The sequence below is a fragment of the Erpetoichthys calabaricus genome, chromosome 10 (genome assembly GCF_900747795.2).
Source record: "Erpetoichthys calabaricus chromosome 10, fErpCal1.3, whole genome shotgun sequence".
Taxonomy (NCBI): domain Eukaryota; kingdom Metazoa; phylum Chordata; class Cladistia; order Polypteriformes; family Polypteridae; genus Erpetoichthys; species Erpetoichthys calabaricus.
In genome coordinates, this window is record NC_041403.2 from 112,277,008 (window position 1) to 112,293,496 (window position 16,489).

General features: G+C 36.3%; 2 protein-coding genes across 2 annotated transcripts in view; one reads left to right on the forward strand and one right to left on the reverse strand.

Moving 5' to 3' along the window:
• The window catches only part of stau1 (staufen double-stranded RNA binding protein 1), an 814,059-nt gene that overhangs the window by 602,247 nt on the left and 195,323 nt on the right, over positions 1 to 16,489 (reverse strand). The gene's annotated exons all lie outside the window — the stretch shown is intronic.
• ddx27 (DEAD (Asp-Glu-Ala-Asp) box polypeptide 27) overlaps positions 1 to 16,489 on the forward strand; it is a 91,052-nt gene that overhangs the window by 37,073 nt on the left and 37,490 nt on the right. The window contains exons 7-8 of the mRNA XM_028811731.2: positions 9,897 to 10,002; positions 12,705 to 12,878. Of these exons, the coding sequence (XP_028667564.1) occupies positions 9,897 to 10,002; positions 12,705 to 12,878 (280 nt within the window). The remainder of the gene's footprint in view (positions 1 to 9,896; positions 10,003 to 12,704; positions 12,879 to 16,489) is intronic.

The window sequence follows — 16,489 nt, forward strand, 5'->3', positions numbered from 1 at the left end:
CTAGCATTTCTCCAAGCACAGAGGGAATGCCTGTGATGTGACAGTGAGTTTTGTCGCCATTAACAGCTGATTGTCGCCCTCTATCTCTGATAGCTGTCAAGTTTTACCCTCGACTTATACGCGGGTCATAGCAAATTTCGTAATTTTCGGCTTAAAAATACACTCGACTTATCTGCGAGATCGACTAATACGTGAGTATCTACCATACTAACTTCTCTAAAGACTCTTGTAAAGGTGGAGAAACAAGTGGGAGTTTTGTAAGCATTCATAGTGGTTTAGAGTATAAAGTTAATTTTTACAATTTTACATGATTGAAGTGTTCAAAATTATGAAAGGAATTAGTACAGTGGATTGAGACTGTTATTTTAAAATGAGTTCAACAAGAACATGGAAACAGTTGGAACCTTGTTATGGGTAAATTTCCCACAAACGTTAGGGAATTTTACTTCATACAGAAAACCATAGCTACAGTGCCTTCCACTAATATTTCCATCCTTAGTAAAAATAATATCTTTCTCTGTCCTCTTGATTGTTCATTCAAACTATTGGTACAATTATTGGCACCCCAATATTACTTTGTGCAGTTCTCCTTTGTCAAATTATAGGATATAACTTAGAGCTGCTAATGTTTAATGAGGTTGGAGAACAGGGTATCGTAAGATCTAGGATTATACAGAACCTGTCTAGATCCTTCAGGTTTTGGACTGTCCTCTTCAGCTTATTCACCAAGTTTTCAATAGGGGTTTATTGGTCAGGTCACTGCAGTAGCTATGGTAAAACCATTATTTGAGTTCCACTTTTGAAGGTTTAAGACTGCCCAGTTTAAGCTTCCTGACAGTGGCAGTCAGGTTTTGATTTAATATCTGCAGATACTTGATGAAGTCCATGTTACCATGTATCTCAAAATGTTGTCCAGGGCCTTTGGCAGAAAAAGAACCCTGCAACATCAAAGATCCACCATTATATTTCGCAGTGTGGATGACATACTTTTCTCATTCCTTTACACCAAACCCAACTCTGCTGTTTGTTGCTAAAATAGCTATATTTTTGTCTCTCTGGACTGTAGAATTCTATTCAGTTTCAAGTTCCAGGAAAAGTGGGTAAACTGTAGATGCTGAAGTTTGTTTGATGCCCGCAGAGACTTTTTTTCAGGCAGACCTCTTAATCAACTTGTGGTTACAGTATATGTAGTGTTGCCTGATCTTAGTTTTAAAGACTCCCCAAAACCCAGCCCAGCTAACATCTTCAATTCCCCAACTTGATTCTTAGAGATTCTTTGGTCATTTGAGCCATTCCCCCTACTCTGTGTGAGGTCAAGATATACAGTGCATCCAGAAAGTATCCACAGCGCATCACTTCTTTTTCACATTTTGTTATGTTACAGCCTTATTCCAAAATGGATTAAATTAATTTTTTTCCTCAGAATTCTACACACAACACCCCATAATGAATGGAAAAAGTGATGCGCTGTGAATACTTTCCGGATGCACTGTACACACATCTTCTTCCAAGCTTATTTTTAACATCTCTAATTGCTTTAAATTCATTAATTATTGCACTGCTATTGGAAACTGTTATTTTCAACCATTTATGTATTTTCTTACTACTGGAATATCGCCTTTGGTTCGGACAGGGAAACAAATACCATTTTCTTTGTTCTCTAGTTGGAAAACCATTCATATTTGTGTAGGCACGTTCATAATCATTATTATTGAAACATTTTACTTGATGTTGTAAAGACAAAGTTAGCCACAGGGAGATTGATTGATAGATAGATAGATAGATAGATAGATAGATAGATAGATAGATAGATAGATAGATAGATAGATAGATAGATAGATCTTACTGCCTGTCATATTTGTTTGTTTACTAATTATTGCCTTGTGATTTATCATTTTCTTGTTTTTATTTTATTAATTATTGTTTAACTTTATTGTATGGTGACCTTGAGTGATAAGAAAGGCGCCTATTAAATAAAATGTATTATTATTATTATAGATAGATAGATCATTTATAATCCACTTCAGGTTAAAGTGAGTGTGTGAGTACACTGGGGCATAATTATTGATTGAAAAAATCATGTGTCGCAAAAAAATTATTACGACAGATGCTAAATTAATGCACAGCTAAATAAGTATCTTTAGCCTCACAAGCATTGCTGTTAACATTGTGTTATTTGTAACTATAAACTGTCTCCATTTCCATCCTAATACACACTCAGATTGTTACTTTATTTTTATAACCCATGTCCTCCTATGAGGAGGCTGGTTTGGAGTCATTGCCACTTTCACAATGTCCCCAGCTGAGTGGTATAATAATGCTAATTTTATACTATAGTAAATTATTAATGGAATTACAAATGACTGTTCTAATACCCGTTGAATAAACTAAACATTTGCAGGTTCAAGTCAGGCTGTGGTTTTTAAAGCAGCTGGTCGATTCAGGCTATGGAATCAATACGTACATTACAGTATTTGTTATGATCAGCTATTCAGTAACCTTGTGAAATGTGGATAGAAAGTGTCCCTGAATCTACTGGTGGGATTGCTAATGGTTCTGCACCATTTTGTCAGAAGAAAGGAGTGAAAAATTGACTGTGCAGGATAGCTAATGTCTTTAATTATGCTGTTTTTAAGGCACAGAGTTACATATTAAGTGGTGCCTTAGCACCCTCTGCAGGGCTTTACAGTCTTTATTTGAGCACATGTAGGGGTTACCAAGAACAAATGGAGAAACACAAGTTTAATTTGTAAAACTGTTTTGATGGCATTCAGTAAAGTTATTGATTATTAAATTACTTTAATTTTGTTTGCATCAGTTGCCCCATTGCTTAGTGTTAAACATACACATGACATAGCATTATGAATTCTGAAGTAAAAGTACAGCTTTCAGTTAAGGATGCACCATTTGGGTTTTTTTTTTCCCCCAATACCGATCACTGATTTTATGTTACTGGTTCATCCAATACCAGTTTATTTTACTTGATCGCTTTAAAAAACTTTTTACACTAAGCTTCTGCATAACCTGGTGCATAGAAGCCGTATGTCCTATATTAAAGTGTTAACGTTGGTATTTTCATAATTAAACTATAGACCACAGGTGTTAACTGTTAATTTTTTTATTGAAAAAATGAAATTCTATAGGCTCATTGTTCAGTAACCATACAAACACTAAAATAAATAAAATTTCCTTAAAATATGTACCTATGTGTACCTGTAATGTACCTATTTGAAACAAAGCGTAATTAAAAAAAAAAAGTAGTTCTCGCCATTTCTCTAAATAAACATATATGTATGCTCAACCAAATTAATTGATATTGGCAATATTAAAATGTTTTAATCATTTTTAATCATTTATTGCACTACAGCTTTTTTTGGTGTTAAAATATACATTTACTATGTACACAGGCATTCTTTTTTTTTCCTTCAGTGTACCAGTTAGACATTCCTTATTCTTGAATTTTAATTATAAATATGGATTGCCATTTTAATTATGTAGTACTTCTTTCTTACCAGAACTTATACTGTACAACAGGCATGTCAAACACGCAGCCCCCGGGCCGCATGCGGCCCGCAACAGAAATCTGTGTGGCCTGCATGACAGATCCTAGTTAGCACTGAACTTGTAGAAAATGATTACTATTGTTTCTGATTGAATCATTCTGCATCTTCGGTGTTACTTATTGACTTTTCTTACTTCTGCCTTCTGACAAAAGCGCGTTTTCCCATGGCATTACGGTACCGGAAACGTCATCTGCTAGTATAGCCACGAGCCTTGACCAAAGTTAATGAGCCGCCGCGTCACTACTGAAGTGCTAGGCTGCAGCAGCGGGCAGCAGGGGCGGTGCAAACTGTGCACCTGCACAGTGCCGCCAAATCCCAGGGGCCGCCACACCAATATATATTGAATACTAGCAAAATACCCGCGCTTCGCAGCGGAGAAGTAGTGTGTTAAAGAGGTTATGAAAAAGAAAAGGAAACACTTTAAAAATAACGTAACATCATTGTCAATGTAATTGTGTTGTCATTGTTATGAGTGTTGCTGTCATATATATATATATATACACACACACACACACAAACATATATATACATATCTACATATATATATACACATATAGACATCCACATATATATACATATATATATATATATATATATATATATATATATATACACACATAAACATATATATACACATACATATACACACATACATATTCATATATACATACATACATACATACATACACACACACATATATATACACAGACACATATATACATATATATTTAAATACCTACATATATACATATCTACATATGTACATATATATACACACATATATATATATATATATATATATATATATATATATATATATATATATATATTTATATATACACATATCTACATAATTAACACCCGGCGCAGCCGAGAGTGGCAGCCTTTTCAGCAGCTCCGTGTATGACTGTATGTGTACTTTTGTACTTTTATTTTTTACTTTTATTTTTCTGTTTCTATTTTTATTTATTGATCACTCCTATTACTTTATTACTTTATCGTATTAATTTATTTTATGTGGATTCGTTCCCTGGACACGCTTACTTTTACAACGTGGGCATGGAGTTTTACATGCCAAGACTCGCCTTTGTGAATTTCCCATTGGGATTAATAAAGTATCTATCTATCTACATATATATATACACACATATATATATATATATATATATATATATATATATACACATATCTACATATATATACACATATATATACATATCTACATATATATATATATATATATATATATATATATATATATATATATATATATATATATATATATATATATAGCTGATTACCCAGTGGCTTCGCTCACTGAGTGCAAGAGAAAAAAATAAAATGTAGTATGTATAAAATAAGTTTGTTAATTGCCAAATTTATTTTTCCACAAATAAAGAGCACTTACAATAACATAGAAATCAATATAAACAACATTAACATCATTATCATATGAGAATATGAAGTAATATATAAGAAGCACATTGCATATAAATATAAATTAAACAGTAAAATTTTCTTCTATAATACGCTACCGTGGCTATTCGTTTGTCTGTCCAGGATTTTAAATCACCTGTAGCTCACAAACCGTTTCATCTATTGACTTGAAATTTGGTACACATATACTACGTCACGTGTACTATTCGCTTTCAGGGTGATGATTTTATTACTCTTTTTATCTTTATTTTATTTTATTGTAGAATCAACTCACAGCTGTGCGCACCATACTAAGTTATCGCAACACAAAAACTAACTTAATCAGTTTTAATGGGAAAAGATGCCGACGAAAGAAGAGAAGCAGCGGGACGCTAGGGTGAAGAGCTGCTCATTAAGCAGCAAGCGCATCAACCTCTGAGCAAACGAATGGTAAACGTACAGAGAAAGAGGATAAATAACATGAATGCTCATGTGTATTCACTCCACGTTATTGTGCAGTGCGCTGTTACTGGTATTTTGATAAAAGAATTTGAACAACATATAAGAAGCGTACAAATTGTTAAACAGTAAAACGTTAACATTTAAGAAGTAAAGATACATTGAGTACTACTGCAGTGCTTTCGGGTATAGTACGTTTTTTGTTTGCCCATTACATGCATAAATGTATACATTTTTTGGTGTTACCTACCCGAGAACACGCGACATGACCCGGCAGTTAAAAGTTTTTCGCTCCAGCAATTTGAACTCTGTTACAAAGTCTCGTTTATACCTCGTGTCTTCTTATTAAACTTGTATCTCGCGAATATGGTATTGCAACCGGCAGCTGGAGCGTTTCTATAAACTCAATTTAAGCTTACGGTTTACACCGTGCTTTGAAGATGCATAGTACGCAACACATGTTTCGCCGTAATTGTGGGCTCATCAGGCGTACACACTCACCGCACTTCCTTACGGGATTTGAACCTCGGACATCAGCACTAGAGGCGAAGCCCCTAATGTTGTGCCACGGCGTGTGGTTCGTTCATTTGACAGCATGTAGATCGGGGTAATTGCATTGCAGGCATTCTTAGTCTGATTCACAGTCTGATTGTATGGGTGGTTACCTACCAGGTAACGCTTGTGGTTGGTCAGCAAGCCGGCTAACTTCTGCCATGGTGCCCCTCTTTCAGTTGCGAGAAGCAGATCATAGAATGGTTGAAATAGTTTAATATATATAGCAAAATCCCCGCGCTTCGCAGGGGCTAATATGGTATTGCAAACGGTAGCGGGAGCGTTTCTGTAAACTTAATTTAAAGTTACGGTTTATACCGTGCTTTTTTTCATTATGTTTTCGTACCTTATCAATTGTGTAATGTGTTTTTTGAACAGGTTTGATTCATCGAAGTGATCACTCCTGCTGCGTTCAGTCACTTCACGTGAGCCGGTCTCTTGTGTGATGTTGCGATGTCCACGGGTTTATTTAATGTTAGCTAAGACCCGGCAGTTAAAAGTTTCTCGCTACAGCAATATTAACTCTGTTACAATGTGATCCAAACTGTCGTTTATACCTCGTGTCTTCTCATTAAACTTGTATCTCGCGAATATGGCATTGCAAACGGCAGCGGGTCAGTTCACGTGCTTACGTGGGAGGCGTGATGACGTGATATATTTTGATATATATCAAAATACCCGCGCTTCGCAGTGGCGAAGTACTGCTTTAAAATTTTTATTAAGAAGAAAAGTAAACCTTTTTAAACAGTGGCTTCGCCTCTTGCGCTGACGTCGCCTGTCCGCTGTTTTATAAACGAACGCCATATAAGGCCGTCCTTTCTCCTTCACAGTCAGTTCACGTGATTACGTGGGAGGCGTGATGACGCGATACGCAACCCCCGCAACCCTGCCTCCCACGGCCAGTGAGTTGCAGTCCATTACTGTATATGGCCAAAAAAGAGGTTCCAGTTATGACCGTTACGCTTTGAATTTCAAAATGAAACCTGCCTAATTTTTGTAAGTAAGCTGTAAGGAATGAGCCTGCCAAATTTCAGCCTTCCACCTACACGGGAAGTTGGACAATTAGTGATGAGTGAGTCAGTCAGTCAATGAGTGAGTCAGTCAGTGAGGGCTTTGCCTTTTATTATTATAGATAAAACAGAAAGAGAAAATAACGACACAGCTGACGGCAATGTGGCCGAAAAACATTGTGTTTCTTGTTAATTAGTACACTGTATTTACAAATGTCGCTAGAGTCGGTGCAGTAAGCTATATGTAGTATTATAACATTCTGCCGTAATGAGAATATCATGGGCCGCCACTTGGTTTTCAAGTTACGGACACGCGTATATAGAAGCATGTCATGAGCATGAGGCGGCTATGCAGTGTCCGCAACGGATGTAGCCATCCGCCATGCATAAGATACCTTATTGACATTGCCAGGCAAAGGGGCCACCGATTCTTTCTCTGCTCAGGGCCGCCTAGAGCCGCCCCTGCTAAGGCTACACTACTGACTGGGCTGCTGAGACTGGCCACTGGGCAGAACTGACCATCACGAGTAGTAATAGCCTGCATATTTTCATGTTTTTTTGCTCTAGTTTCATGTAATTTTGTGCTAGTATTGTAACGAACAGTTAGTGAAGACTACAGCTGAAGATCTGAAGTGGACGCGAGAAGTTGGTGAGTTGTTTATTAACATATTTTTGTGATTTTAAGTTTGTAAAATTATTGTAGGTCAAGTGGCTTTTTGCATATCGGCTTATTTTACAATGTAAACTTTGAAGTAAACTTAGGAAAGTAAAATTTGAATTTTGGAGGATTTGTTTTCCAACTTGAATTATTGAGCAATGAATTCAGTGAGCATTTTCGTGATTTCAGTTCACACAAACAGGGCATTGTGCTATTCTCTTACAACGTTGAGAATAACCAAATGGAATTGATTGAAGTGCAGATTCTATTCTGAAGGCAAAATACAACAAAGTTGGTGTGCCAGGCTTGTTTGCTTACCTGCCACCCTCATATGTGCAGATCTGTAAGTTGGCATCGAGAGTACTGTCAATGTTCGGAAGCACTTACCTTTGTGAGCAATTGTTTTCATTAATGAAAGCTACCAAAACCCCATATCGCTCAAGACTTACCATCGAGCACCTTTCATCCCTCATAAAAGTTGCAGCTGCACAAGATTTCAAGCCTGATATTGACAAACTGGTTACTAGCAAGAGATGCCAAGTGTCGGGACAAAAGAAATAAATCTCACACTGTAAGGCTCCTATATAAGCAATGAATATAATATAATGAATATAATATAATAAGGACCTAGCTAAGAGGCTAAGACTCTAATTCTACACTGTTGTATGGAGACTGTATGGAAATAAATTGCTTTTCTTTAAACTTTAAACTTTAAGTGTTACATTTTTTAAAGTTTTCAGTATTGGAAAGAAAGCTACCATAACTTTGTATAATCATCAAGACACTATATAAAAGCGGTCGGGATTGTCCTTCCGTCCTGTGAGTGCAAAGCGTAGCGGTATTCCGCTTATCACAGACTTACTACTTGCGGCTTGCGGTACAAAGTGACGCGATGTGAGCAGAGTTCTGGTGCTCCCATCATTCCCTTGCTTTTGTGCGTGATACGCTGGAAAAATAGACAAAATTATGTCTCTGGAAATAATTAATGTTGATGGAGTACAAATGCCTCACCGCGTAGTAAATATCAGGGGAGATGGTGCTTGCTTATTCTCATCTATAGCTTATTTAGTGCATGAAACTCGTCTTTAGCGGTACAGATTCGGGCTGACATTGTACGACATGTTTTAAGTAATTGGTCAAGGTTTCAGCCATTTACAATGCTGCCATCAGGAATCTCTTATACAAATGAGCTTCCGTATCTCACTGAAATGTCAAAGTCTCAAACTTATGGTACCATTTCTGAGCTAATGGCAGCGGGAGAGTTGTTCCCCTATGAATTTCAAGTATATTATTATGGAGTCCTACACTCCAAGTTTGGACAGGCACTCGAGGGGATAAAAAAACTTAGGTTTTCGGGAGATGTTATGAATGGGCACTTTGTTCTCATTCCCTACACTTACATGCCTGATGTACACATGGAGCGCACACAAATTGAGGATAAAAGACGGTCGCCTTTAAAGGTGAGCCTAGTAGTATAATAGTATTTGTTACAGTGCGGCCCGCTGACGCACGTATGGCAGTCGAAGCGGCCCACCAATGGTAGTGAGTTTGACATGCCTGCTGTACAACACTAACAAAGAATAAACACAGTACAGATTTTTAAAAAGCTGCAAATGTATCAAATGTTCATAAGATGTCTATCAAGAAGACACAAGGCTGGCATGCTTAACAGGTTTATATGTAAAAGACACATTTTACTTTTAAGCTAACAAGCCTATTGTTTACAAAGCAGTCATTTCAAAGTCTTCTTTTTACAATTGAAAATCTAAGATCGTTGTCTAAACTCAGACAAACATCCTTTTTTATTTATTACTTTACTTTCTTTACCATGAAGGCAAATATTCCAATCATACTTTGGTAAAACATACCTGGACTTGCTGCTCTTTGTTTACACTACAGGAAGCTGGATCAGCTATTGAATTACTTCCCATAAAGGAGCGCCACAACTCATTTACTGTAAACTTAGAAAAGTAGGGGCTGAAAAGATCAATTTTTGTGATTGACCAATTTACCGATCACTGATCAAGTCTTTTGTAGTGAAAATTGGCCAATTTAGGTCGGTGGTTGACGCTGTAGATATTTTACAGAACTAGAATGAACCTTGTATAGATACCTTTACATTAAACCAGAATTTATATTTTGGTTCCACTTGGAAATAATTAGTTCAGAGTTGTGTATGCTTATTAGAACAGTATCTTGATTACACACAATAAAATCTCATGTTTCTCATTTTGCAGGCCATCACAACCATGGGATTCAAGCAGCCAACCCCTATTCAAAAGGCTTGCATACCTGTTGGGCTCCTGGGTAAGGACATCTGTGCCTGTGCCGCAACTGGAACTGGTAAGTAGAGGTGGTTGGAGTCTGTGGTGGAGGCATGAAAAGCTAAGTCAGTTTAGTAGTGTGTGGCAGTAACATAAACCAGAGTGGGGGCAGCATAGATTGGCTTGCTAAATGTATAAAAAACATAAAAACAAATTATGTTCCAAGTAATGGAAAAAATGCATGCTTTTGTCTAATACAGTTAGTTAAATAATTACATGTATGTTTTTAATGAGAAATACTTACTTATTTTGTGTTAAACAGCATTATATCCAGTGTGTCTAGTGCTTGGTGAATCCTCCCCTTGCAAATACTAGCACAAAACCATTTTCTGCAATTTGTAATATGTTTGAATAACAGTCTGTAAGGGCTAAAGAAACCTACCCAACATACTTTTGAAATGGAGACATTTATGTTTGTATTAAGTAATAAATTTATAATGGTATTTTAAACAAAAAAATGGCAAACAGGTCAAAAAGAAAAGCGCAAGCTGAATCTCAGCATCTGCTAATGAAATAACTAATCCAAAGAGTCTCTTCCAAGTCAGTTTTGAAAATGGGCATCTGTTTTCAAGCACTATACCCCTCTCTTTCAGTGTCAATAAAGTTATACACTTTTGGAATGTCATTCCTTAGGACCTTAATGAATCTGTTCCATCAGCGAATTTAATTAATTGAAAATATGGTTTGATCTGTTAATTCTGTTTCTTCATGCTCTGATCTGATGCAATGAGCCTTTCATTTTTGCTTCACTGTAATTTTTTTCCTTTTTTTTTTTATTTTTTTTTTTATTATAATAGTGTTGGAATATCAACCTTTAGTATTGTGTACTTGGAGAAACAAAAAATGTGCCAAAAGGAAGACTGGAACAACAAACAGAAATGAGAAAGTAACAAATAAAATTGAAAAGTGGAGATTAAAGACTCTTATCAGTGTGTTTAAATGCACTTTAATAATGGTTTCTAAAGTGCCATGTCAACCTTTATTCCAGTTGAAGACCGGTTATTGGTCTTTGAGAAATCTGGTTAACTGGCGTAGACTTCCCTGAGAGTAACCCAGTTAGGTGGCCATGTAATCCCTTAACCGTGTTACTGTTAGGGATTTTGTAGTCTGTGCATGTCCATTACGCTCTATTCACCTACTTTACTTTGCATGTGCTGTCAGGTTTGGGTTCTTTTCTAATGTGTGGAATTTATTGTTGGTCTCCTTTTATTTTGTCATTATTTAATAAAAAGTTTATCACCCACACAAAAAAGCCAAGATCCGTCTGTAGCAAAATCAAGAATTGATCAATGGTAGAAATGTTTTACTCATGGGCATTTGTACGTAGCATATTCAAGAGTAAGCAGCTGCAGTGAACTAGTCGATAGATAGATAGATAGATAGATAGATAGATAGATAGATAGATAGATAGATAGATAGATAGATAGATAGATAGATAGATAGATAGATAGATAGATACTCACTCACTCACTCACTCACTCACTCACTCACTCACTCACTCACTCACTCACTCAATCAATCAATCAATCAATCAATCAATCAATCCCAAGGGGAAATTCACACACTCCAGCAGCACCTTACTGATACAAAAAACAATATTAAATTAAAGATTGATAATAATGCAGGTAAAAAACAGACAATATCTTTGTATTATGTTAATGGAATTGGAGAGTCGCATAGTTTGGGGGAGGAATGATCTTCTCAGTCTATCAGTGGAGTAGGACAGTGACAGCAGTCTGTAATAATAATAGTAGATAATAGTAATATTATCCTCTGGTTATAAGAAATGGCAAATATTTTATGCAGAAAAGTACTCCATTAGTTACATAGTATTTCCAGTAGTTACATAGTATTTCTGATACATCTCATTAACAAACTGCACCATATGTATAGTATGTGCTTGTGTATGTGTATATTCAGTGGATTCAAAAAGTATCCAGACACCTTCACTTTCTTCACATTTTGATAGGTTGTAGTCTTTTGCTGAAAATCATTTAAATTATATTTCATCAAAATTAAGCAATACTCAATACCACGGAATGACAAAAAAAGAAGATTTTAGTCATCTTTACAACAAATAAAAATAAAAAGCTGTGATATCACAATGATACTTTTGTTTATATAGTTTTTTTTTTTTTTAATAGTGGGCTCCTTGGAGTTATTCATATAAGACAGTATAGGAATTTGAACCAGTGCAATGTGGAAGAAAAGCAGCCACAATATTTTAATTTAACTAAAGGAAGTCTTTAATAGCATTAATGCTGATCCATGGCCAGTTAACATAGTGCATACCCTTTATCGCTAAAAATCCTCCCCCCACTCTTGCCATTCCATGAGTCAATGTTGAACTGCTTAGCTTATACCTTCAAGAGTTATGTCATCTCTGGTGACCCTTAGTTACCACACATTCAACAGCTGCATTGCTTACAAAGATCATTGTCTTATCGGTAACTGCCCATCCTTGAAACTCCAAAATACTTATAAAGATACAGATTTGGTTACAACTTAAAGAAAATACTAGTATGAAACTATGTAACACATATGAAACTCTGTTCATTACTATTGTTAAACAACTACATGTGTTTTCCTAGTGATAGGATGTACAATTAACAGAGCAGAATAAAACCTTGAAGAAGCACATACAAATTCAACATATATTCTTCCATATCATTTACAGCTGTTACTTTTAATGTTGAATTCCTTATCTCTTTTATCTTGCAGGAAAGACTGCTGCATTCATGCTTCCTGTTCTTGAGCGACTAATTTATAAACCCCGCCAGGCTCCTGTGACGCGTGTTCTTGTTCTAGTACCAACTCGTGAACTGGGTATCCAGGTCCATACTGTAGCTCGCCAGTTGGCTCAGTTCAGCAGCATTACTTTTTGCCTAGCAGTCGGTGAGTATTGTAGAATGGCTTACCTTTCTTAGCATGTTGCTTTCTTGATGAATTAATAACATCTAAAGGTACATGGTAACGTTGTCTCCTAGACCATGCATTTCCAAAGAGTCAGAGTTATTCAGTTTCATGATATTCCTATATATGGTGACAGATGTAAAATATGATCTCTATGATTTTCATACTGTGATAAATAATTTCAACATTTGCATTGAATAAAGGAAAAATTGTGACCTGATGTCTGCTTGCTTAGTCTGTCTTTTAAAATGGGCCACTTCAAAATCAGTCCCCACAAAGAGTCAGGTTGTGATAGTGGGGGACTCGGTCATTAGGGGGGTTGAAGTAGTGCTGGGAGGTATACCGGTTCATACCGAAAACCGCTTTTTATTTTTGTTATGATACGGATTTTTCTTATACCGCAATACCGGTTTAAATAGCTTAAACAACGTTCAGAATGTGGCGCAGCGGAAAACTGTTTAAGGGGAGACCTTTTTCACTGCTACACCGCTAAACACGCATGCAATGGAGTACATGCGTTAGATGAGTTGTTGAGTGATGAAAATGGACAGAGAGCATTCAGAAACTGAAACTGAAGCTGTAGCTTATGATTGAACGTGATGACACAGAAGAACTTTTGCCGAAAAAAGGAGCCGTGTCTGTTGTCTGGAGATACTTTGGTTTTAAAAGGTTGGATGTAGACCAAACAGCTATTTACTGCAAATGTTGTCAAGCTAAAGTTGTCGCCGGAGGCAGCAACACGAGCAATTTGCTGCACCACCTTAGCTGCAAACATGCTTTGGTGTACCATGAATGTATGGAACTAAGATTGGAACCCTCCATGTCCTCAGGTAAAACTGAAAAAGCTAGAGGACAGTCGAGTCAGAAGCGTTTGCCAAAGGTACTGCCTACAACAAAAAAAGCAAGCGGTGGATCGAGAACCATTGCCATTACAATCCATATAGCTAATGTGTCAGTGGACAGAGATTGGTAACATTAACAGAAAGTGTAGTTGGTTTACAAAAAATGTTTACTATTTATTCCGTTTCTAAGACATGTTCAATGCAATACAACTTTTGACAAGCACCTCTGGATATTTTACCAAGTCTAAATTCCTCTTTGGATGATTGAAAATATGTTGTCAAAATTATAGTATAAGTTGTTTGCAAAATTTGTTCAATAAAAAGGTTCTATATTTTGACTGCATTTGTCATGCAATGTGATTCCTTCTCTTCATTAGTGCCACCCCCTTGAAAACTATCACTTTATGGGGTCATGCAAACCTGTATTAATACGTGTGTGCACATTAAAATGTTTTTTTGTACAATGTACAATTCTCATGACAGTGGAATAGGTTATTCTTAGCCAGTCTACTGCAGAAATTGCAGTGGAAAATGTGGTTAACATCCCTCATGCATGGGAAAAATATACAGTTGAATACCGTGAAAACGGTATCATTTTGAAAAATACCGTGATATAGTATTTTGGTCATACCACCCAGCACTAGGTTGAAGCACAGGTTTACTCCAGTGACAGAGTCTCACAGAGTATGTTCCTTTCCAGGTGCACAGATGGGAGACATTCCTGAAAGGGCTGATAGGCTCTTGGTCAGAGCGAGGGTGGATCCATTTAACATTGTCCATGTTAGAACAAATTACATTCGTAAGAGTAGTCTGTTAATTCAGCAATCCAAAATTAATCTGATAAGCAGAACTCTCAAGGTAGTCTTTCTCTGAAGTTCTGCCTGTGCTATGCACCAGTCTAGGTATGATTCAAGAGATTAGAAGGCTTAACACGTGGCTTAAAGTTTGGTGTAGAGTTAAATGGTTTATGGGACTCCTTTTTGTACAGATTACATTTGAACTGAAGGGGCACCAATGTTTTGAGGTGACATGTGAGTAAGGTTAGATAGTCGAAGATTGTTTAAACTAAAGAAAGGGCAGGCAGGAAGTTTAGGACAGGCCAAGTTTAGTGCTGTACATGAGGAGACGAACAATAGTGTGAAAAAGAAATATACATAATAACAAATTCCATCCCAGATTTTGTTTGCAAAAGTAAAATAAATAACACATTTAAAATAACTTGCCTTAATGCTAGAGGAATCAAAAATAACAAGTGAATTGGAGTTGTACAGAGCCGAGCATAATTATGATATAATAGCCATAACAGAAACCTGGCTAAATAACAAAGATGTGTATAATATAGATGGGTAAACATTTTTTTTTTTTAGAAATGATAGAACAGGTCAGGGGTTGCCATTTCTGTAAGGCAGAATTTAAATGTCAGATTTCTTCAGTTGGAGACTGAGCCATATCTTAGTGAGGGTGGCTAGATTCATCTGGAAAGCATTAAGTAAGGAGGCCTTATTTTAGGATTGTTCTGTAGACCCCTCAAATAATGCAGGTAGTCAAATAATACAGGTAGTCATTTTAATCCACATCATTTTAGTAATATTAAAAAAGTTTACAGGGAGATGTAATAGTCATGGGGGACTTGAACTACCCAAATATTATCTAGTCTGACTTCACAAATAGTGGAGTACAAGACTAGGAGTTTATAGACGTTAATCAGTGGATTTTTTTTAACACAGTACATTAAAGTACAAATGCAGGATGATGCCTGTCTAGATTTAGTTTGTTGTAATGACCAGGGTAGAATTGAGGGTGTTAAGGTGATTAAACTGCTGAGGTCAAGTTACCATAATATAATATAGTTCTCTGTGTTTTGGAAGAGCATTGATGCAAAGACTACAACTGTTGAGTTTGATGTAGGTGGCACACATTTTGAACAGATGCAGCATAGTCTAAAAGGGATAAACTGGGATAAGATTTTAAGTGTGGAGCAAGTCGGGGAGCTGTGGAACAGGTTTAAAAATGTTTCACACATAACGCACAATAGATGTATCCCAGAAATTGCAATTGTTAGGAAATAAAAAAGAACTCTGCAGTGAGTAAGGAGATGATAAAAGAAGCTGCAAAGGAAAAAACAGTTCTATAAGGCATGTAAAGACTAGTAGCTCTAATGCTAATTGTAGGGCGTATGAGAGCATGAGGGCAAGCATTAAGAAGGATATTTTAATTTCTTCCTCCTCTGAGAATAAGTGTTTATGCATATTTGAGTTTGTTCCCACATCATTTGTCTTCTGGCCTTTTTTGAGATTGACATAATACCAATTTCTGTAAAAAAAAAAACACAATTCTGAGCATATTTTAATCATCATTGATCTACAGCAGGGGTAGGCAACGTCGGTCCTGGAGTGCCACAGTATGTGCAGGTTTTTGTTCCAACCCAGTTCCTTAACGAGAACTCAATTATTGCTGATGAAGCACATATTGCTTAAGTGACATTTTAATGCTTCATTTTAGTGGTCTCGCTTGTTAAGGTTCTCCAACCTTAATTGCTTATTTCAATCTTAAACTGCTGCATTCAGTGTTTTAATTGCTCCTTATTAGCAATAAGATGTTAAAGACAAAGCAGCCAGCAGTTCTCCAGCTAGCTTTTTTCCAATTACATCTGTGTGTGTTCATCATGCACGGTTTGATTTAATAAAACACTTAATAGAAAAATGTGACAGACTGAAAATGATCTGTTTTAGGCTTCAAATCATTTGGATG